This window comes from Hevea brasiliensis, chromosome 5 (genome assembly GCF_030052815.1).
Source record: "Hevea brasiliensis isolate MT/VB/25A 57/8 chromosome 5, ASM3005281v1, whole genome shotgun sequence".
Classification (NCBI taxonomy): domain Eukaryota; kingdom Viridiplantae; phylum Streptophyta; class Magnoliopsida; order Malpighiales; family Euphorbiaceae; genus Hevea; species Hevea brasiliensis.
Window position 1 is genome coordinate 20,082,612 of NC_079497.1, and position 22,470 is coordinate 20,105,081.

The following is a 22,470-nucleotide window of genomic DNA, read 5'->3' on the forward strand; positions in this document are numbered from 1 at the left end:
CTCTCTCTCTCTCTCTCTCTCTTTTTCTGTCTTTCCTTATTTTTTTATGTACTTTCAAAATTTTTGCACTTTTTGTATTTAGGATTTGAACTTTTCTTTTTTTTTTTTTTGAAATTTATGGTATATACTTTTACTTTTTGCACTTAGATGACAAAATAAATGATGGCATAAAAATGGCACTGATGGGGCATCCATGTATGATGAAGCATTGACATGGTATGCCATGTCAGCACCACATCACGCATAGTGCCACATCAACACTACATCATAAATGGGTTCCACATCGGCAAGCTGCGTCTGCGTCGTTTAATACCGTTAGTAATTTGTCTTTATGGTGCAAATGGAGCTCAAGTTTCTTTCCTTAACAAAAACAAAATAAAGTATATGCCCTTAATGCTAAAAAGGTCAAAATACTAGATACAAAAGTGTACTTCACCCTAATTTTTAATATTCTTGTCAAATTTCGTTTGATGCACATAGACTACAACTCAACAATTGACATGCTTAAGTTCTTTTATATTGCTGCTTGTGAAGAACCTTATCGGCACCCATTCGTTTGAAATTATAGTGCTTATAAGTTATTACACAGTTTTTTTTTTTTTTTATAAGACAATTAAGGATGATCATTCATATAACCTTTTTTAGAAGAGATGGTCATACAATTTTGACTAAATGTTAATGAATGATAATAAAAATATTTTAATGGTTGGAGTGATAGGCTTTGGTTGCGGTGATGGCTCCCAATCTCCAAAAGAGGATGTCAACATTTTAGACCAAAAGAGTACAGTTCATGAAAGATTTTTCATTCAAAGACAAGCTGGTTCATTCAATTAGTGAAGGCTCTGATGATGGTCTTTTAGGGATAGAGGGTTGCGATTCAAATGATACTGTCATCCATGAATTTGAACATGGCAAAATACAGATATTGTCATTTGGAGAGAGAAAAAACAAAAGAGGTAAATAGAAAGATAATCAAATAAAAAAATTAGAAATTATGACTTGCAAAGCATCTTGGTATCCTCAGTTGCAAAAGTTAAAATCCCAATTAAGATTTTGCTAATTGTATAATTTTTTTAATTTTAAAAGCTTTGATTTAATTATAGAAATTAAAAAAAATTTGAATAAATTAGTAATTTGCGTAAAAATTTAGATTTTTTTTTTCTTTTCCAACTAAGCGAATAAAAATAAGAAAAATTTTCCCCATATAAGACGCATTACAGAAATTTGGAACATCGATATAGCCAATACAGCAAACTCCGAGAACAAGTCCAAGCAAAAGTACATTTCTCATTTTGTAAGAGTATGTTTAGTATTAGGATCGCTGTTGAAAAAATTATTTTATATATATATATATATATATATATATATATATATATATATATATATATATATATGAGTTTAATAGTATTAAAAATAATTTAAAATTAAATTTAATAAATTTTAATTATAAAAATATTAAAATAATAAAATAAAATTTTTAATTATTATTAAAATAATATTTTTATTTAAAAAAAATAATTTTAATCTTAAAATGCAATGCGAAACAACACCAATTTTCATAATTTTGGCAATCAAAATCCATTACGGAGGGAACCGAACGTGCGATTCATTTTACGCGAGTATAGCATGGAGTCCACGTTCTTAAAACCTAAAACCCCATACTCACCGCTGACTACTACTCTGCTCTAATTCCCTGTGATCGGCTCACGCCTGCTGCAACAAACCATGAATTCCTGTGCTCCTTACTATGTTTCCATCAAAATCCCTGAACTACACACCTCTAAGGTCAGTGGGTTGCTCCCCATTTGCTTCTTCCTTGAAACAAATTGAGTATTTAAAGACTCTTTATTGTGATTTTGCAGAAATTCATTTCTTTCTATTTTTGAATTGTGGTTTTGCAGATTTTGAGTTCCTTTAGTTTGAGTAAGAGGGATTTTAAAGTATTTGCGGTAGCATCAGGTGTAAACGAGGGGTTCAATTATATCCCAGCAGCTCCCATTTTTATCCCAGAAGGGCCATGGAAGGAGGTGACCCATTATTATTTTATTTTCTTTCGGTGCATGTCATTGGCATAAATCAAATGGCATGGAAGGTGATCAATTATAAGCATCGTGCATAATAAAGAAACAGCAGATGGTTCTTACCATACTTCTCAGAGCTAGAATTTCTACATTGTTTGTGTCTTCAGAATGTTTCTCTTATTTTCTACAAAGTTTATATACCTATTTGTGATTTTCACTTCAGTCTCATTTTATAATAGCTGTCTAGAGTTTCTTGATACTTCTTCTTTTTTCTTTTTGAGAAAAAAAGGAGAGTAAACTGATACAGTAAAGATACTACAGTTTGTTTTAGTTATTTTTGTGACGAAAGTTGTCTTCTTTCTTCTTCTTTCTTCTTCTTCTTTTAAATAATGGCATCATCTTTTATAATGGATTGGTGTCTGTTAAGTGTAGTCGAACTCCAAGTGCATTTTTTGTTTTCATTATTTTACATGTTTTGTCCCGTTGGAGCTCATTTTTAGTTTATGGTAGTAAACAAGAGAGTCAACTTCGCTTAGTGCACGTACTCATCAAATGTAGAGTATGATGTGTGAGTTTTTAAAAGGGAGTTGCCTACGTTGATTTATTGCTACAGCCATGCATGCCTATCTTTTATGGGTAAAACTCCTAGTTAATGTTGGACAAAAGCTTAAGGAATATGCAAACTTAATTTGTTGATTGTTATATGAGTGAGTTTATTTGTTTGATATATAATTCAGTTTTAGGACTGTGAAAATAGATTCCTGGGGGAGTAACTGCTGCAAAGGGATTCAAAGCTGCAGGCATGTATGGTGGATTGCGTGCGAAAGGAGAGAAACCCGATCTTGCACTTGTCACTTGCGATGTTGATGCCACAGCTGCAGGTTAGTTTTCATTTTGGTGCATTTTGTTGTCTATGCTTTAGTGGTCTTTGATTTGGCTTACAGCAATCAAATTATCATCCAGCTGGATAACAGGATAAGTTTGCTGAGCTGTTTGTTTTAGATGAATTATTGGGGGCAGTATAATTATTTTATTAACAAACAACAAATGAATTTAGTTGATAATGATGTTTGTCCCTCTTACATATTTCACATTCTCTATATTCAGGGGTATTCACTACAAACATGGTTGCTGCTGCACCTGTCTTGTATTGTAAAAAAGCATTAGATGAATCCAAAATGGTTTGTCAGAGTATCATTTTGCAATGTTTCTATGCAATCATTAGTCTATCAATTGTTGATTATTTCATAGATATTTTCTCTCCTGACTCAATTCTGCATCAGGCACGTGCAGTATTAATAAATGCTGGTCAAGCAAATGCAGCAACAGTAAGCTTTCTCAGATTGTTCTTTCGCAATTCTTTTTGTATTGCTATATACTCATCTGAGACTCAGGTTCTTAATTTGTTCTATACCTGTAATCTGCCTTAGTGCTGTTGGATAAATTATTATTTCTTCATTTGTCCTATCTGCAGTATAGGTCTGAAACTTGAAATTCGGATTCCCTTTACTCAACCTCTTAATTGTTGTTGATGTTGGAGTGAATTGGCTAAGATGTCTTCCAATGATGTACAGGGTGATGCAGGTTACCAGGATGTGCTAGAATGTGCTGACACCCTGGCTATGGTATGCAATGCTGAGAATTTAACATCTCAAATTCATAGAAAATATATGTTATGTCAATTTTATTCAATTTTGTCTTGTCTTTTCATTGTTTCAGATTCTTAAATTGAAGCGAGAGGAAGTGTTGATTGAATCAACAGGTGTAATTGGTCAAAGAATAAGAAAGGTGAAGATGTGTAGTCCATTTTTGTTATGTATCTCTCAGCTTGTAATGTTGGTTCTATAACTGTATCTTGAAGCACATTCTCATTTGATGATGGTATTTGCAGCAAGCACTTCTAAATGCACTTCCAAAATTGGTTAGTTCTGCTACGCCATCTACTGAAGGGTAATTGTCATGTTCTATTGTTTAACTTAGCAATATGATAAGTTCCCATTTCATATGTGGTGGGAACTGACTATATTTTGTTTTTTTCTCCACTTTTGAATATTATGGTGTGGCTTAAAATACCTCCACAATAGGTCATTTTTGTGATCTTTCCAGTGGATGTGCAGGGCTCTTTCTGCAGCAGTGGCAATTACAACTACTGACCTTGTGAGCAAGAGTGTGGCAATTGAGTCTCAAGTATGGAAAATTAGTTCTTTTATGAAACCTGTATGCTGTGCACTTGCATTATCTTGGATTTCTAATACTATAGTTTTATATAGACTCCACGTAGATGGTAGCTTGAATTTGACATGGTGATATTTCTGTGGCTTTCTCACTCTGTTTCCTTGATTAATCTTCACGTGTACAATGGATTATCCACATGAAGATTTCTTGAATATCAATGTGCACTTTTTGCCAGCTTCAAAAGAGTTGAAAATTTCTTTGAATAGGAATTAGTACTTAAGGGTTCCAATTTTAATGTTTATTGTAGACTAGGATTTTCCGATCTATTAGTTTGGAGAAGGCTTATGATAGTGTTCCAAGAGAAGTCTTATGGAATGTGTTAGAACAAAAGAGGGTATCTATTAGGTACATACAAGTATTGAAAGATATGTATGAAGGAGCAACTACTATTGTGCGCACAGTGGGAGGGGACACAAGAGATTTTCCGATCTCAATTGGATTACACCAAGGATCAGCCATAAGCCCTTACCTTTTTACATTAGTTTTAGATGAACTGACGAAACATATACAAGAGAGTATTCCTTGGTGCATGATGTTTGCGGATGATATTGTTCTGATAGATGAGACACGAGAAGGAGTCAATAGGAAACTAGAACTTTGGAGAAGTACTCTAGAGTAAAAGGGTTTTAAGTTAAGTAGAACGAAGACAGAATACATGCATTGCAAGTTCAGTGAAGGTCAAACTGGTGATAGGGAAGGAGTTAGTTTGAATGGAGTGGTACTGTCCCAAAGTAATCACTTTAAATATCTAGGCTCAGTCCTTCAAGTAGATGGGGGATGTGAGGAGGATGTTAGTCATAGGATTAAAGCCGGATGGTTAAAGTGGAGACGTGCCACGGGAGTTTTATGTGATCGTAAGATTCCCAATAAATTAAAAAGAAAATTTTACCGTACAGCCATACGACCGGCTATGTTATATGGTAGTGAGTGTTGGGCACTGAAAGAGTCGTATGCATCTAAGATAAGAGTTGCAGAGATGAGAATGTTAAGGTGGATGAGTGGCCATACTAGACTAGATAAAGTCCGTAATGAAAGTATTAGAGAAAAGGTAGGAGTGGTGCCAATTGAAGATAAGTTGAGAGAAGGGAGATTAAGGTGGTTTGGTCATGTGAAGCGTAGACATACGGAGGCTCCAGTTAGACAAGTAGAGCACATTAGGTTAGAGGATAGAAAAAAAAAGGGGTAGACCTAAATTGACTTGGAGGAGAGTAGTACAACATGACTTAGAAGCATTACACATTTCTGAGGATTTAACCCAAAATCGTTCAGAGTGGAAAAAGCGAATCTATATAGCCGACCCTAAATTTTTGGGATAAAGGCTTAGTTGAGTTGAGTTGAGTTGAGTATTGTAGACTAGGATTTATATCAAGTACTTTCTATTGCTAGAAAGGGTCCTTTGGTGTTCAAGTTAGTGTCTCGAGATTTCCTTTCTGTCAAATATATTGTTCTGATCAGATGGCAGTGTTGTGTTTTGCCAATTCTGAAAGATCTTCAATCTCTTTAAGAGCTATGCATCTTGAGATTTGGAGCTTTTATCTGGAATTTATTGCAAATGGATAGGTCCTTTAATAATTGGTTGAATGCATCAGGTTGGAGGGACAAATATACAAGTTGGAGGAATGGCCAAAGGTTCTGGGATGATCCACCCAAGTATGGCCACCATACTTGGTGTACGTCTTTTCTGCTTCTATGTCGAGCACATATTTTCTTTCCATTCTTTAACAGTTCTATCTGTTTCAGGTAATTACCACTGATGCACTTGTCAAAAGTGATGTTTGGAGAAAGATGGTACAATTTGCTGTTAACCGGAGTTTCAACCAAATAACGGTATGTTATATTATTGCTTTTATCTCATCTCTTTCTGAAGGCCTACTGCTGGTTTCAATAAATTGGCTTGGTAATGAAGTGCTGCCATTCTTTACTTGGTTCATATTGCTTGGAGGATGAGATACTGAAACATCACAACAGCAAGAGTTGCTTTACTGGAGAATTTTACTAGTTAATTGTTTAAAGCAATTTGTTGTATGTGCCAGCACTTAAGAGTTTCAACAGGTTCAGTTCAGATAACAATAGCATTATAAATTTAGTTGACCTTTGAATTTCAAAATAGCCAACGACTACATAGTTTTAACATTCACTCTCGATTCTGCATAGTTCTCTTTTACATGGATTGTCCTAAAAATCTTTTACCTGCATAGGAGAGTGCAATCCTACATTTTGCTTGCCCCCTATGCTCCTTAAATTTACTAGCCTTCCATAAGAACAATTCTTTATTATACATGCACATCCTTCTTTGCATATGAATCACATTGCTCCGTGTTAAGACTTGAGAAAGATGCTTGCTTACAACAAATACAAATGCAAAGTTTATTTTATTAATCATTTGATTGATCTCCACCATGTGGGATTGTCTCAAGTTATATATTTAGCTGTTTCAGATTGGTTTTTCCACAGGTAGATGGAGATACTAGTACCAATGACACAGTCATTGCTTTGGCTAGTGGGCTATCTGGTTCAACCTCAATATCATCTATCAACTGCGATGAGGCAGTACTACTTCAAGCTTGCCTAGATGCTGTGAGCTTAACTTTCATTCTTCTTTTATTGTCCGAAAATATTGATTGTTGAATAAAACTAAATGTAATCCAGCATATTGTTCTTCTGAAATGAACTTTATAAATTTAGCATCTCTACTATATATATGAGTCGTTCTTTCATCAATACTCTATATATGAGTTGTTCTTTCTCTAAACAGGAATGTTTATTATATGGTGAGAACCAAGTAAACCTATTTCTGTTTTAACCTTTTTATTTTCACTTAATCGGTTGATTGTATACCTACTTTCTTGTTAAGTTTTATGTTAGTTCTTTCCATCTTGCTTTCCCAAAATAAATTCCGTTTGGCTATATTGTTAAAAATCTAAATTTTCCCTGCTACCCACTTGAATTAATATGAGCTTGGTAAGATTTGGTCCACTTCTTAATAGGCTTGCAAGTTGGTCCGTGATTATTTTAGGATCTTAAAAACAATTTTAATTTAGGGCAGGTTTCACTTTCTTCTGAATTTTGCCGCATTTCCATTCTCAGGTAATGCAAGGTCTTGCCAAATCAATAGCTTGGGATGGAGAAGGGGCTACATGCCTAATTGAGGTTTGTTTCTCATGTTAAAGAGTTTCATAGTTGATAAGCAAGCCAAAATCTACACTGCAAAATTTCTTCACTCCATGCAAGGGAGATGTTAAAGATTATTTCTAAGTTGCGCTTGATAAACTCAACTCAATTCAACTAAACTAAGCCTTTATCCCAAAAATTTGGGGTCAGCTATATGGATTCTCTTTCTCCACTCTAAACGATTTTGGGTTAAATCCTCGAAAATGTGTAATGCTCCTAGGTCACATTGTACTACTCTCAGCTAAGTCAGTTTAAGTCTAGCCCTTCTTTTCTTTCTATCCTCTAACCTAATGTGCTCTACTTGTCTAACTGGAGCCTTCGTATATCTACGCTTCACATGATCAAACCACGTCAATCTCCCTTCTCTCAACTTATCCTCAATTGGCACCACTCCTACATTTTCTCTAATACTCTCATTACGGACTTTATCTAGTCTAGTATGGCCACTCATCCACCTTAACATTCTTATCTCCGCAACTCTTATCTTAGACACATACGACTCCTTCAATGCCCAATACTCACTACCATATAACATAGCCAGTCATATGGTTGTACGGTAAAATTTTCATTTCCCCCATCTACTTAAAGGACTGAGCCGAGATATTTAAAGTGATTACTTTGGGACAGTACCACTCCATCCAAACTAACTCCTTTCCCATCACTAGTTCGGCCTTCACTGAACTTGCAATGCATGTATTCTGTTTTCGTTCTGCTTAACTTAAAGCCCTTTGACTATAGAGTACTTCTCCAAAGCTCTAGCTTTCTATTGACTCCTCGCGTCTCATCTATCAGAACTATATCATCCGCAAACATCATACACCAAGGGATACTCTCTTGCATATGTTTTGTCAATTCATTTAAAACTAATGTAAAAAGGTAAGGGATTACAGTTGAACCTTGGTGTAATTCAACTGAGATAGAAAAATCTCTTATATCCCTTCCCACTGTGCGCACAATAGTAATTGCTCCTTCATACATATCTTTCAATACTTGTATGTACCTAATAGATACCCTCTTTTGTTCTAACACTCTCCATAAGACATCTCTTGGAACACTATCATATTCCTTCTCCAAATCGATAAAAACCATGTGTAGATTTTTTTTCACATTTCTATATTTCTCCATCAAGCTTCTAATGAGAAAGATCTCTTCCATAGTTGAACGACCGGGCATGAAGCCAAATTGATTGGGAAAGATAGAAGTATCATGACGTAGTTGATGTTCCACAACTCCTACAACTTCATAGTATGGCTCATGAGTTTAATTCCCCTATAGTTTGAGCAACTCTATATGTCTCCCTTATTTTTAAAAATAGGTACTAAAATACTCCTCCTCTATTTATCAGGCATTGTTTTTAGTTTAGAATCTTATTAAATAATTTAGTTAACCATGTCACTCCCATATCTCCCAAACACTTCCACACTTCAATTGGTATTCTATCAGATCCACAGGCTTTACCCACTTTCATTCTCTTAAGTGCTTCATTTACTTTTAAAGATCTAATCCTTCTAGTATAATTCACATTCTTTTCTATTGCTCTATAGTCTATATTTACGCTATTACCACTTTGACTATTATTAAAGATATCATCAAAATAATTTCTCCATCTTTCTTTAATGTCCTCATCTTTCACTAATATTTTTCCTTCTTTATTCTTAATGCATCTAACTTGATTGAGATCTTGACATTTTTTTTCTCTTCTCTTTGCTAACTATAAATATCTTTCTTTTTTTCTTTAGCTCTAAGTTTCTCATATAATTTTTCAAAGGCATGCGCTCTTACTTGACTAACTGCCTTTTTTGTCTCTTTCTTTACTATCTTGTACTGTTCATATGCCTTATTATTATCACACTTAGGTAATTTTTTATACCATTCCCTCTTTCTCTTCACTGCCTTTTGTACTTTCTCATTCCATCACCATCTCTCTTTTGAGGGTGGTCAATGTCCTCTAGACTCTCCAAGTACTTTTCTAGCTACTTCTCTAATCTTTTATGCCATTTGTATCCACATACTATTGGCCTCCATATCCAGCTTCCATGCTTCAGACTCTAGAAGATCATTTTTAAATATCACTTGCTTTACTCCTTGGAATTCCCACTACTTTGTTTGAGCTTTTAACCTTACTTCATTATTCCTAAACTTGACATCTAAGACCACTAACTGATGTTGACTTGTTAAAACCTCTCCCGAAATGACCTTGCAATCCTTGCATAGAGCTCTATTTATCTTCCTGGTTAAGAGGAAGTCAATTTGGCTTCTATGTTGGCCACTTTTGAAAGTTACTAAATGTGACTCTCTTTTTATAAAGTAGGTATTTGCTAGTATTAGGTTGTATGCCATAGCAAAATCAAGGATGTTTTTTCCCTCTTTATTTCGGATGCCAAAACCAAAACCTCCATGAACATTCTCATAACCTTACCTACCACTTCCTACATGTCCATTCAAATCTCCACCGATGAAAACATTCTCTTCATTCGGTATGCTTTGCATTAGATCATCCATATCTTCCCAAAATCTTTATTTACTCTTATTATCTAGTCTTATTTGTGGGGCATAAGCACTAATTACATTTATTATTTCTCCTTCTAGTACTAGCTTTACTAGTATAATTCTATCTCCTACTCTTTTCACAGCTATTACTGCATCTTTCAATATCCTGTCTATGATTATACTTACTCCGTTCTTATTTCTCTCCTTTTCCGGTAAACCACAGTTTATACCCTGAATTACCCGCTTCCTTGCTTTTCTCTCCTACTCATTTAGTCTCTTGGATGCAAGTAATATTCACCATTCTCCTTTTGAAAGTATCCACAAGCTCCATTAATTTTTCTGTAAGTGATCCAACATTCTAAGTACCAACCCTGATTCTCCTCCTGTCTTGTTCCTTCCTAATTGATCTCCTTCTATGATATCTTTTATTATTCTCTATATCTATCTTGTGTTTTATTCCACTATCTGTTCTACTATTTATCCTATGGACTAACTTCTTTACCCACACCCATCCATGATGTGGGAACCCTTGCTCATTTAACACCACAACCGGGCGCTGGTAAGGCCCATCGCTTTTAGTGAACGCCCTACACCCTTGCATATTTTTCACTACACCCGAGCTCCGATGTAGCTCGTCGTAAGCAGAGGACGCCTCAACGTTTATATCATTTGAATCTATATCATAAGGTGTGGCGAAATTTTTACGCTGGTTATCACCTACCACAACCCTCCTCCTTTATCCGGGCTTGGGACCAGCTAAACGCAAACTACTTAGGCGAAGTTTAAGTTGTGCTTGATATGATGTATAAATAATTCAAAACCAAGTATGAGCAAACGCATTAGTAGAGCAAGCAATTTATATTTCACCATTAGCAACTTCCAACTAGGACAAAATCCAAACCATTCTATGGACAATGAAATTTTCGGCTAATTGTAGATTTCATGTGTTAGGTCTCAGTCACAGGGGCAGAAAGTGAGATGAAAGCAGTAAAGATTGCACGTTCAGTGGCATCTTCTTCACTTGTTAAGGCATAAATCAAAACACATCCATTTAATGCTTCAATTTGGCCATGTCTAATTCACTGTCAACTATGATGGCAGGCTGCTGTGTATGGTAGAAATCCAAATTGGGGAGACATTGCTGCTGCTGCTGGTTATGCAGGGGTTCCTTTCCACCAGAACAACCTCCGCATTATGCTTGGAGATATTTTGCTGATGCATAATGGGCAACCGCTTGCATTTGATAGGTGAGCTAAAGAGACACCTACGTACTATGCTACTTCCAAGGACATATTCCATCTCTCTCGTCTTCTTTAGTACAGCAATTTTATTAATTTTTTTCAGCATATTATTTCTATCTTATACCATATGTAATTTTTGGTAACTGTGTAACACCCTCTCGGTAGCAACTCCGTACATCCTACTGTACCGGTGACCGGTGTCGGTCCGGACAGCTAGAACGTCCGGAAAAATAATTAAACTAAAGTCAGGAACTATAATTAACTCAAATATTAATGAGAAAAATTTAGTAAAAATTTTAGAAATAAAATACAACCAAGTCAAACGAGCCGGTGCCCAAGCGATGGGTAACCGGAGGAAAGTTGCGGTTCTCGCAACGAGGAGCCCTAGACCCGGGGAAAAAATTATAAAATAATTTTTTGGACTCCAAAGAAGGGTCATTGAGGTTCCTATGGCATTAGAATGCCAAGAAAATATTTAGAAAAATTTTTCAATCGGTACAGACAATTTTGACCTGTTAAGCCAAACGGAGGGCATTTTGGTCATTTCGCCTTCAGAGGTGATTTTTGGCCGACTTGTCCAGTTAAGTAAATAATTATTATGATCTTAAATATGAATAAATATTGCTAAAAATTAAATTGAAATGTGGTAGAAAAGAAAAGAAAAGAAAAATAAAAAATTAAGCAAATAATGACATCACATGATGTCACTCACTTACTCCCACCCAATCACCACTTGACAAAACTAATAAAAAGAGATAAAATGAACTTAAAATGAGATAAAAAAAACAAAAGAACCAGCAGTTTCCTTCTTCATACGGGCTGGAATAAGAGAGAAAGAGAGAGAAAAGGAAAAGAAAGAAAGAAAGAAAGGAAGAAGGAGAAGGAGAAGTAGCAGAAATAGGGGTTCAGTAGGGCAGCATATTTCTTTTCCGTCCAGGTGAGTTTGGCTCAACATCTAAGGCTGATTTTTGGATATGTTTAAGCTATGTATGTGTGGAAGTTATGGTAAAAATTTGGTGATTGTTCAACGGTTGGATTTGGAGAAACATATTGTTGAACACAGGCTGTCTGTAGGTTGAATTCTGAATTTTGGCTACTGAAATTTGAGAAAAATAAATAGTTAGGATGCTTATAAAATTATGAAATTTGGTACAAATGATATTTGGGATGTTGAGGCTGCTGTGTTAAAATTTGGTGAATTTTAGACTTGTGGTTTATGAGATATAAATTGTTTTGCATGAGCTATCTGAGTAAGACTGATTTCTGCAAAAATTCAGATTGTGAAGGGTTGAATGAATGTTTTGATATCTCATGATATAGAGATGATTTGATGCTGAAATTTTTACTGATATTGTATAGGGATGTCTTGAATATATGGTATAAATTTGGGACTTATTTAACGGTTAGATCATTATATATAAATTTGAACGCACAAGCTGCCAGATTGGGTATTAATGGGTTGTGGATTTAAGATTTATGATGGGAGTTTAGTCCAATTTAAGGGGAAATGCTATTGAATTTTTATTGGATATTTAATTTAGGAAAGTGAAGTTATAATTGATTATGATTATTATGGTTCTAGGAGAAATCTTGAAGAATAACAAGCTCAAGGTTGGTTTCAAAAAGGTTAGTGCATATACTTATCTTCCTTTCTTAAATTTTGTTAGGAAGTTAAATTGAATGAGAAATTGATGAAAAAATTGAACAAAACATATCTGTGGGAGTGTGCATGAATTTCGGCAGCTTTGATGTATAAGGGTATGATGAGTTTAATTGATATTAAACTTGCCTAGAGATGGTATGAGATATGTATATATGTGATGGATGGGTTGATAAAGTATAGGTTGCATGAAATGAATATGAAAACTAGGGTTTTGGGGAGTAAAAATTAGCTTGGCTTATGAAATTGTTAAAGTACATCCTAATGGTCAATTAGTGACCATTTGAAGGAATTTGACCTTAATTGGGACTGGAATAAAGCATGGCAAAGGGAAGGTGTGTACTGCCTAGAGGGTGCAGAATGGTGACTGAAAATTCAGTCCATTTACACAGCCATAACTTTGGCTTTGTAGGTCCAATTGGTGTTTGGCCAATTGGACATGAAACTAGGCTTATAATGACACATTTTTACTGAAGAAACCATCTCCAAAAGACCAAAGCAAGAGGACCAAAACTTGGCCCCAAATCCAGATACCCTGCACTGATTCTGCAGAATTGACCAAATAAACAGTAACTGTTCATTTGGCCATAACTCACTGTAGATTTGGTCAATTGACCTGAAATTTTTACAGCAACAAGTTAAGACATAGACAAACAACTTTCATGAAGAAACCTACCCCAAATTATGACCAGAACCTAACCCAAATGGCAGTCACAGTTACTGTTCAAACCTGCAACTCTGCAGATTTTGATTTGAGCAGTAATGTTTGGATGGCTATAACTCTCTCTAGAAAACTCGGATTTAGGCGATTCTTGAACCGATGGAAACCTAAGGCATAGTAGAACATTTCATATGAAGAAAGTTAGACCAAATTATGAACTTAACTTGGTCAAATTACTGACCAAACTTGGACCAAAAATCTGCCAGACCCAAAATCTCAGCATGAACAGTGCACGTGAACAGTAAACTTATTTTGGCCATAACTTGAGCTACAAAACTCCAAATGGAGTGATTCAAAAAAGGAAATTCAACTAGACAAAATAAGGAACAACTTTCATGTTTACCATTTCCTCAAATTCCCACTGTAAAAATAACAAATGGAACAGTAAAGATGAAGCATGAAAACCGAAAATTTTGCTCAATTAGCATTAAGCTTAAAAATGGTATTGGCAACCAATACCAACAAGTTTGAAATACAAAATGTGGTATGTTTGAGGTGTTAAGACCAATACACCTATTTTCTATCCAAAAGTCAACATTTTTGTTGACCAATGAGGTGAATAGTGACACCAAAACCAAAAATTAGCAATTTTGCCAAAATGACCTAAGCTTTGAGAAAGTGACCAAAACTAACAAGTTTTAAATGCAAAATGGGGTACATTGGGAGTGTTAAAACCAATGCACCTATATTCTATGCAAAAGTCAACTTTTTGTTGACTATTGAAATGAATAGTGACATAAAAACTTGAAATTCAAATTAATTGAAGAATTCAAAAGTATCAAATGCCCTAGTAGGCCTAATGTGATTGGTTTGGATAGGTTGGCATGCCAATAGGGTTCTGATAGCAGTACTGCGTATGATATATGGCTTCATTGCCATTCTGTGATGTGATAGCCTATGGCTATACTGATTATGATGTTTTACTTGGCTTTATGCCTTATTGCTTATATGGCTTATTAGCCATTCTGTTTGCACACCGGGAGACACATTGTGACCGATGGTGTGACGGCCCGAGGTACCTGGTACCCAGTGCTAGTTTACCCGTTTATCCAGTCCGGTCAATTTGTATAGGTTACTTGGGCATGGAAAAGTATAATCGTAATTGAAATGATTGTTAAAGAAAATACGAAAACTAAATATCATGAATGATTACGATAGAATACAAAGAAATTTAAAATTCATGAAGAAGTTAATATCATAAAACGTAATTAGCCCTCGACTAAACACTAAGTGAGTAATTATTCATTTCTCATGAACGCAATAGCAAGGAAATTATGATTTTTATTTGCATATTATTTCTTTCTATTTTATTATTTGCACCACTAAGCTTTATGCTTCGCGCGTCGCTTTTGCAACGCGTAGGTACTGAAGATACTGATCGAGAGCCAGTATACCACAGATTGAGTAAGTCCATCCTGCAGCTCTGCATAGTGCCTGTGTCACCTCACTGTCAACAGTGCATTGGTAGGACGCTAGATGTCATTTTGGTATTTTGTAATTGATTTTATTTTCTCATATGTATTTGAACTTATGTAATATATTTTGATATTCATGTAAATAATGAAAAGTGTGGTTGTAAATGGAAAAGTGAATGTTTATCTATTATATATGCATGGTATCATATGAGATGGATGAATGATTGAGAAATGAATGGTTGACAAATGTTGAGAACTGAAATTGAGAAATATTGATGAGATTTTGATATTGGAGTTTGGAAATGATTGAATGTGAATATTGGAAGTGTTTTTCACAGATTCCGAAGAACTGTTTTCTCTATTTTTAGCCGGTACTCTGCCGAATTTTTCATAAAATTTTCGGAACCTCAAATAAATTACAATTTCAATAAATGAATTATATTTCATAAGTTATATTCAAAAGGAAGAATAAAAATGAATTAAGATAAAATAGAGTGTTCGGCACACTGAGTGGCATAACTTGCTCGGCTACACTGTAGTCAGGTAAGGGGTGTCACAAACTGTGTTTTTCAGGGCTGCAGCTAGTAACTATCTTAGGAAGGCTGGTGAGACCCATGGTACAGTTAGAATTTACATTTCTGTAGGTAAGCTTCTGAAATATGTGTCAAAACTTGTGCGTGGAAGCATTTTTCATTTGTAATTTTATATTTTTTATAGGCTGCATAAAATATTCAAAATCCCATCCTCAAACATAATTAAGCCTGTTTGGAAACTAGAAATTTGCAAGAATTCAAATTTTTTTTTTGGATCAATTCTCAAGTTTGGAAACATAATAAATGAAGAATTCAATTCTTTTAATTTTTTTTTTAAAAAGAATTCACTTTAAAAGAAATAGAAATCAGGCTAAAAGTTGTATGATTGTATGGGAATCCAATTCAATTTTTTTCTTGTATATAATTTATTCCAAAGAAAGCCAATGGGAACTGATAAGCATAATCTATCTACCCAAGTTGTCATCACTCTCAATTGTTAATTAGAAACCAATGCTACCTTGTGCTTTAGTTTAGCAAATCAATGCAAGTGCACAAATTGTAGAGATTATGCACCACAGGTGTCTCTGTAGCTGCTTTAGTTAACCCCATTGTCTATGTGTCTCATTATACTTTTCCACAGTTATTGGTAAACCTAGTTCAATTATTTGCTAAAGCCATTCTTACAGCACAGTTGGATTTATTTTATAGGTTAACCTACTCTTATTTTATTTGTCATATTCACAGGTGATGGAACAGGAAGTGGACAGGCATGGGGCTGTGACTTAAGTTATGATTATGTCAAAATAAATGTAGAATACACAACATAGAGAATTTCTACTATATCCCTGGCTCCCAGCTAATATTCACTCTATTGAACTTTGCTCTCTTCAGAGGGCATTCCTAACGATTAAATAACATTTCAACAGATTAATCCTTATGTTATTAGCGATCATACCTGATCAAGTCAGGGACCAAGCCAAGTTAGGCCAGGCTCATTTATATGTAAGTGAGCCTGAGCCTATCTCAATGATAAGTGCCTCCCATTCGTCAGGACGACAGGAAAAGGGATTTGCCCTTTTCAATTTAGGGAGATTTTTAATTTAATCACTGCATACTATCATTATTTATAAATTAATTTCTGCATTTTTAAAAACTGAGTAAAAGGTCCTTAATTTTTGCCATTGTTAACAATTTAGTCCTATCCGTTTTCAGATCGATTTCCCGTTAAAAAATTGGTCAAAGGTGAGAGGCAACTTCTATAATTCAAAATTGCCCTTCTCAATTCCTGATCACGTGCCACACCAAAAGCCTAATTTTCCACCCGTTCACCAAGTTCATGCTTCTTCACAAACCCATCTTCCACCCATTCTCCACCTCCTTGCCCTCATCCGCGCCTTTCACAAATGGCATAGGCGACACCACTAATTAGAAAACAAAAGCAAGAAATTAATTTCCAACTCCAAACTGCAACAAAAGAATTCGTTCTTCAGCGAACGGATTGCCGAATCAAAGAGAGGATTGTGTGCGGGTATGAAGAATAGGCGAAATGGGTTAGTCAACTGATTGGAGATGGCTGGAGATGGCTGGAGATGGCTATAGGTGATTAGTGAAGTTTTCAGGTGGATAAGCCGCGAGGAAAGGAAGCCGGCAGTCTGGTGAAGAGGAGGTTAGCCTTGTGGGGTGAACTAGGATGTTAGAGCTGGGTTTGTAAGAGGGATTAAATAAAAGATCGAGGCGAATGGGCCTGTTGGTTTCGGTGAGGAAAGGGGAAAATGGCGTGGGTTCAATCTGGTGAGGAGCTGTCGGTGAGAAGGGCTATGCGAGTTGGTGTGCGACCCATGGTGACGGTGATGAAGGTTAAGTAGTTCTTAGCCTTCTTTACAACGACCGCAATCCTTCCAATACCCACCATTACCCAGAAAAGCATCAATCACAACATGAAGGAGAGGGTAGGGTCAGACATGATTACTATCTACCGATCTATAATCCTTTACAAAATGTGTCTATGGACTTAAAGAGATTTTGTTAGTTGATTGAAAAAACTTGTTAATTTGGATTTGATTACAGGAAATTGTGATGGAGCTAATTAATTGGTGATTTTGAAATTGGAGAATTTGTTTTTTTCTTTTTAATTCTTTGTTAAGTTAGGGTAAATTATTTTTTTTTGTCTCATTATTCTAACGAAAAAGTGAATTCAAATGGATGGAAAGACTAAATCGTTAACAGTGACAAAAGTTAAAGAGCTTAATGAGTTTTTAAAAGTATAAGGATTGACTTGTAAATAACAGCAACAACACTAAGATTTAGGGATTAAACTATAAATTTTTCTTTAATTTATATTATTTTAAAAATTATTAAGAATCACATTTTTTTTTAAATTATCATTTAATGTTGTATACATTAAATTGAAAGGGTGGTTCAGGAAGGCCTAATACCATCCCTGACTCACCCCATCACTTATGGGACGAGGCAGGGATTCTTCTCTGCGTCTTCTTGAATCACAATTATTGCAATTAAAGGGTTGATTTTCAAATTTCTCACTTGGGCGGGTGCAAATTTGCCGTGAAAATTTCTCTCTGCGCCTCAACTCTCTCCATGCATTCCTGTGTCTCTCTCTCTTACTCTCCATCTCTCTAGTCCAACCCTTGTCTAAAATCTGCCTTTGTGCCTCCTCCCTAAAACCTTATCCCTACTCTCGGCCTCTCTCCTTGCTTTCCCTCTTCCTAAATCTTTAACATGTGCTCTCCTTTCCATCTAACATATCTACATAAGCCAAAATTTAATTAAAATTCACAAAAAACTAAAATTCAATTGAAATTCACTTAATCATTCTCTGTATCAACATCTAAAACCACAGTAAATTCAATTTAAATTCACATGAAACACATTCTCCTCCTTTGAAATGTACAATGTTGATTTAATTAATTTTTTTAATTAATTTTCATATTTAGAATAAAAAAAATTCAATTTTTTTTCTAACTTAAAAATTTTTATTTTAAAAAATATAAAAATCAAGAATATGCATGATTTTATGATAATTCAATTGAATATATATATATATATATATATATATATATATATATATATATATATATATATATATATATATATTTTAAATGATTTATTCAAAGAGTCATTAGAAACAAATGCAGAAATGGGTGGGAAATTATAATCAAACGCACAAATGGAGAAGCTTGTGAGAGAGTAACGGTGAAGAGTAACGGAGAGTTGTTGCTATTGCATTTCTAGAATTAACTTGCATTGTTAGCGTCGCCAAACAGATATTCCCTGGTGAGTGGTAACAACTTGCGGAGGTACAAACTCTTCGGCCATCGGATTCAATTTCAACAAAGTTTCCATCAATATAATCCAACCCATAAAATCTAGTAATTTATCTGCTCAACGAAGCTAAAATTCAAATACCAACAGAGCATAACAAGGGCTTACTTCAAAAATAAAACATAATTGCAAACAAAAGAATAAAAAGGGAATAAGAATATCCAATATAATTGTTCAAAGAAAGCATCTTCAAAAAAGTTGTATTAGAAGTTTTAAAGAGAAGAAAAAAGGATACTGAAGAGCAGATGCATGAGAGAAGCTTGCCAAGCAAACATAGCCGAGAATAGATAGACTTGCAATACAAACAATAAATAAAGTAAAATAAAATAAAATTATTAGTGAAATTGCAATGTGAAGTTATGCAATGTCACTGCCTCGCCATTTTTCCCGTCACCCTTCATGGTGCTAAGAGGCATGCCAGCGTCACCTCAATCTGTCCGTACCAAGGCGAGGGTCATCGGTGTTGGAGGGAGAAATGGAAAGGGGAGAGAGGAGGCTCGACACTGGGGAGGGGGTATGTGAGTGGACTAAAGGGGTGGGGTAATGCTTCTAGCTAGATTTGTGACAGTTTGAGAGAGAGCGGAAGGTAACAAGCAGAATAATTTCACAATTTTCATATATATATATATATATAATATTTTGACTAACGATTAATATGTGAAATATTTAAATCCCTATTAGTAGAGATATAAAAATATTTCAAAAACTAAATTGTTTATTAAAAATAGAAAGTCTACACTATAGTCTTTAATATTCCTAGCAAATTATCCTTCCAAAAACCATGGCTTGCTAGAGGCTAATACGAGGAAACCCAAGTAGCCGACCAGAAGTGATAAATGGACAAGACATTCCGAAGCGCAAAAAGCACCCACATAGATCAATCCCATGAGTCTTGATATATACGTATAGTTGTGAAGTTGAACAAAATCAAGAAGTTTTGAATTCAAAATGTACTAGTGAATGAAGGGATTCCCATTGAAATGGGGAATGAAAAGGAAAAATTATAGGTGGAAGTATAGAAGGCATTGCGAACAAATACCAATTGCAAATTAATAACCTAGTGCTGTTGCATAAACAAGACAATTGGACAAGTACCAGAAATCCAATATGAGTTGATATAGTTATAATGTCAACAAAAACACGAGTAAAATAGGTACATCTTCCAGTCAAAAGCTCCATAGTTAAATTTATTTATTCACAAAAGCTTCAAACAAGTTACCAGCAGAACGAAGATGTGATATCACAATGCCTCCGCAATACTGTAGTGAAAGTTTGTGGGAGATTTTTTGAGGAAGCTACTTCCACAGTAATCTGGGCTACCAACATCAAATTCACCAAGGTCTTCAGTGGCATCAAGAGTGTTCATTATTTTGTAACACTTATCCAACCTCGCACTCCCACCAGTTTTGCGGAATTGCTTCTTGTCCTTAACACCTTTTGAGTTGCCCTTCTGGCTCTTCTTTCCATTTTTCTTGTTGCTACCTTTATCTTTCCTAGACTTCTTCTGATTGCTTTTAACAGTGTGTGATAATGAATTAGGAATCGGATCATACACATCAGGTGCCCAACTCACAGTCAGCTTCCTTGGGGATGCTCCCAGTTTTTCTCTACTACCTTTCATGGCAGACACAAGCTTCAAAGAAAGAAAACATCAAGTAAACTGTTAATAGAAAGATCTGGGAAATTAAACAAGAGTAAGACTTGTATATCTGAAGGTATAGAAAATTAAACAATAATAGGACATGCATTTTTCCAATATAAACTACATTAAGCATGCCACTGCAAAATGAAAAAAGCATACAGGCAATGCAGGCCTCGTGGGTTCCTCGGAGAAAAGTAGTGGCAACGCTGTTTCAGGCTCATCATCTTCTTCAGATAGCAATTTTGCACTCTTTTCTAAAGCCTCCCTAACAGGTGCTCGCCCATGTGGCTCAAGCTCTCCCAGTCTCTCCTCTGCATCAACGGCACCATCTACATCAGATGCACATGTTTCTTGTACATCTTCTACATGCACAAACTCGCGAAAATTGCTTTCAATTTCATCTACCAGAACACCAACACCAACCGCACTTCGACTGGAGACAATGTCCATCAATAACACCGCCAAACAAGAAATAGATGAACTACGAAAACAAGAAAGTATTAACAAAGAAAAGCCATCTGCATTACTATCAAGTGATCATATGCAATATCCTCAATAGAAGACAAATCAACAAACAATATTATGGGGGCTAAAAACATTATGATCATATGCAAAATTGTCCATATTACACACAATTAAATCTAATTAAGGATTTACCATATATTCATCAAATTACACAGCCATTATGCATAATGCAATTAAAGTAGATTTCATTGGTTAAGAACAAGATAAACAGATAAACCCATCAAACGTGTAATGTACAACACCACAAAGACACACAGTACCTCTTATGATGTCCCTTAATAGCTCTTATCAAGTCCAACCAAATCGTCCAAACGCTATCTCTATCTCCGATTTCTCAAAACCGATATATGCTAATCGTAGAAACTCAGAAAGCCAAAACCCAAAAAGGAACGAACAGAGAGAGAGAGAGAGAGAGAAGGACAAAAAAAAAAAAGATAACAGAGAATAAGGAATAGTGAATTAAAACCTAACGTTAACTAAGATTACCACGCCGATCACCCTTTTCAAGCCGTTTCAAACGATGCGAATACAATCCAACATGAAAGAAAGCCAAAGATGGAAGCAAAAGGATCTGTATGGGTATCGAAGGCATCATTTCTTCTGCACTTCGAAACACCCAACTTTCTTTCCCTACTGAAAACTCTGCGCTCACTCAAAACCCTGAAATCAGCTCCTCGTCTTCCTCTTTCTACAATCATAAAAATTCAAGAAAAGGTAAACAGAGATCGATAGGAGATCATCATAGAGGATCCATTGGACTGGAGATCGGGAACTTTCCGAGGGAGATAGAAGAGGGGTTTTGAATGTGAGCAAGAGACAAAGAAGATGAGAGGAGAGGTTTTATATGGGAATGTATAAAAAAAGAGGGAGGGTCAATGGATCAAGGGCGAGTCACAGGGCGGTTTCTGATAAAGAATCAGGATCGTACACGTATTGTGACATCTGTCTGTATTTAAATTTTATCCAATTCTAATAAATTATTATTTTTTATTTTAAAATTTAATTAATTAATAATAATAATATTAATTAATTAATAGACAACAATTTTTTTATTTTTATCATTTTATAAAGTTATTATTTAATTCATATTAAATTATAACTCACTTTGTTTTTAAAATATAGTTAATTTATAAATTTTTTAATATTTTATTAAAAAATTAATAATAAATCAAATTGATTGTTAATTTATTAAAATTAATTATTAATTAATTTAATTAATTATTAAATTAATTAAATTAAAAAAAATTAAAATTTAATTTTACAAATACTATTTTCATTTCTTAAATATAAAATAAATATCAACAAAATATAATTTTGCAAAACTCTTTAAATATGATTTATATTGTATTTTTTTACCTCATTATTGATTAATTTTTTTTTTCTATTATCATTACTACAAGGTTCTACATAAACTTTTTGAAATTTATCTATTAGATTAATGTGATATATTTTTTTTAGACATGTTAATCTACTAAAA

General features: G+C 34.7%; 2 protein-coding genes across 12 annotated transcripts; one reads left to right on the top strand and one right to left on the bottom strand.

The window, feature by feature from the left end:
• The first annotated feature begins 1,579 nt into the window (after positions 1–1,579).
• Positions 1,580–17,592, top strand: LOC110653987 (arginine biosynthesis bifunctional protein ArgJ, chloroplastic). Of its 11 annotated transcripts, none has more exons than XM_058147125.1 (17): positions 1,581–1,785; positions 1,902–2,027; positions 2,779–2,902; positions 3,129–3,202; positions 3,305–3,349; positions 3,596–3,646; positions 3,741–3,809; positions 3,913–3,971; positions 4,139–4,208; positions 5,846–5,926; positions 5,997–6,083; positions 6,711–6,833; positions 7,344–7,406; positions 10,869–10,946; positions 11,019–11,164; positions 15,528–15,598; positions 16,232–16,424. In XM_058147125.1, exons 1-17 carry the CDS (start codon positions 1,726–1,728, stop codon positions 16,312–16,314), a joined length of 1,410 nt encoding a protein of 469 aa, XP_058003108.1. In that variant the 5' UTR covers positions 1,581–1,725; the 3' UTR covers positions 16,315–16,424. The 11 variants fall into 11 exon arrangements, with proteins under 11 accessions (XP_058003102.1, XP_058003101.1, XP_058003108.1 ...); XM_058147116.1 differs by lacking the exon at positions 16,232–16,424 and adding an exon at positions 16,700–17,592 and having other exon boundaries at positions 1,582–1,785; XM_058147117.1 differs by lacking the exon at positions 16,232–16,424 and having other exon boundaries at positions 3,913–3,942; positions 4,128–4,208; positions 15,528–15,766.
• Positions 17,593–19,918: 2,326 nt separating this feature from the next.
• On the bottom strand, positions 19,919–21,828 carry LOC110653988 (uncharacterized). The gene is made up of 3 exons (XM_021809819.2): positions 21,254–21,828; positions 20,628–20,949; positions 19,919–20,459 (listed from the first exon to the last, which is right to left on the bottom strand). The coding sequence occupies exons 2-3, from the start codon at positions 20,916–20,918 to the stop codon at positions 20,067–20,069; spliced, it is 684 nt and encodes a 227-aa protein (XP_021665511.2). The 5' UTR covers positions 20,919–20,949; positions 21,254–21,828; the 3' UTR covers positions 19,919–20,066.
• Positions 21,829–22,470: the final 642 nt, after the last annotated feature.

Coding starts and splice junctions, on each gene's coding strand:
- LOC110653987 (XM_058147125.1), top strand. CDS start 1,726: ATGAATTCCTGTGCTCCTTACTATGTTTCCATCAAAATCCCTGAACTA. Junction 5,927..5,996: donor GTATGGCCACCATACTTGGT/GTACGTCTTTTC, acceptor TATCTGTTTCAG/GTAATTACCACTGATGCACT. Junction 11,165..15,527: donor CAACCGCTTGCATTTGATAG/GTGAGCTAAAGA, acceptor TGTGTTTTTCAG/GGCTGCAGCTAGTAACTATC.
- LOC110653988 (XM_021809819.2), bottom strand. CDS start 20,918: ATGGACATTGTCTCCAGTCGAAGTGCGGTTGGTGTTGGTGTTCTGGTA. Junction 20,460..20,627: donor CCACGAGGCCTGCATTGCCT/GTATGCTTTTTT, acceptor CTTTCTTTGAAG/CTTGTGTCTGCCATGAAAGG.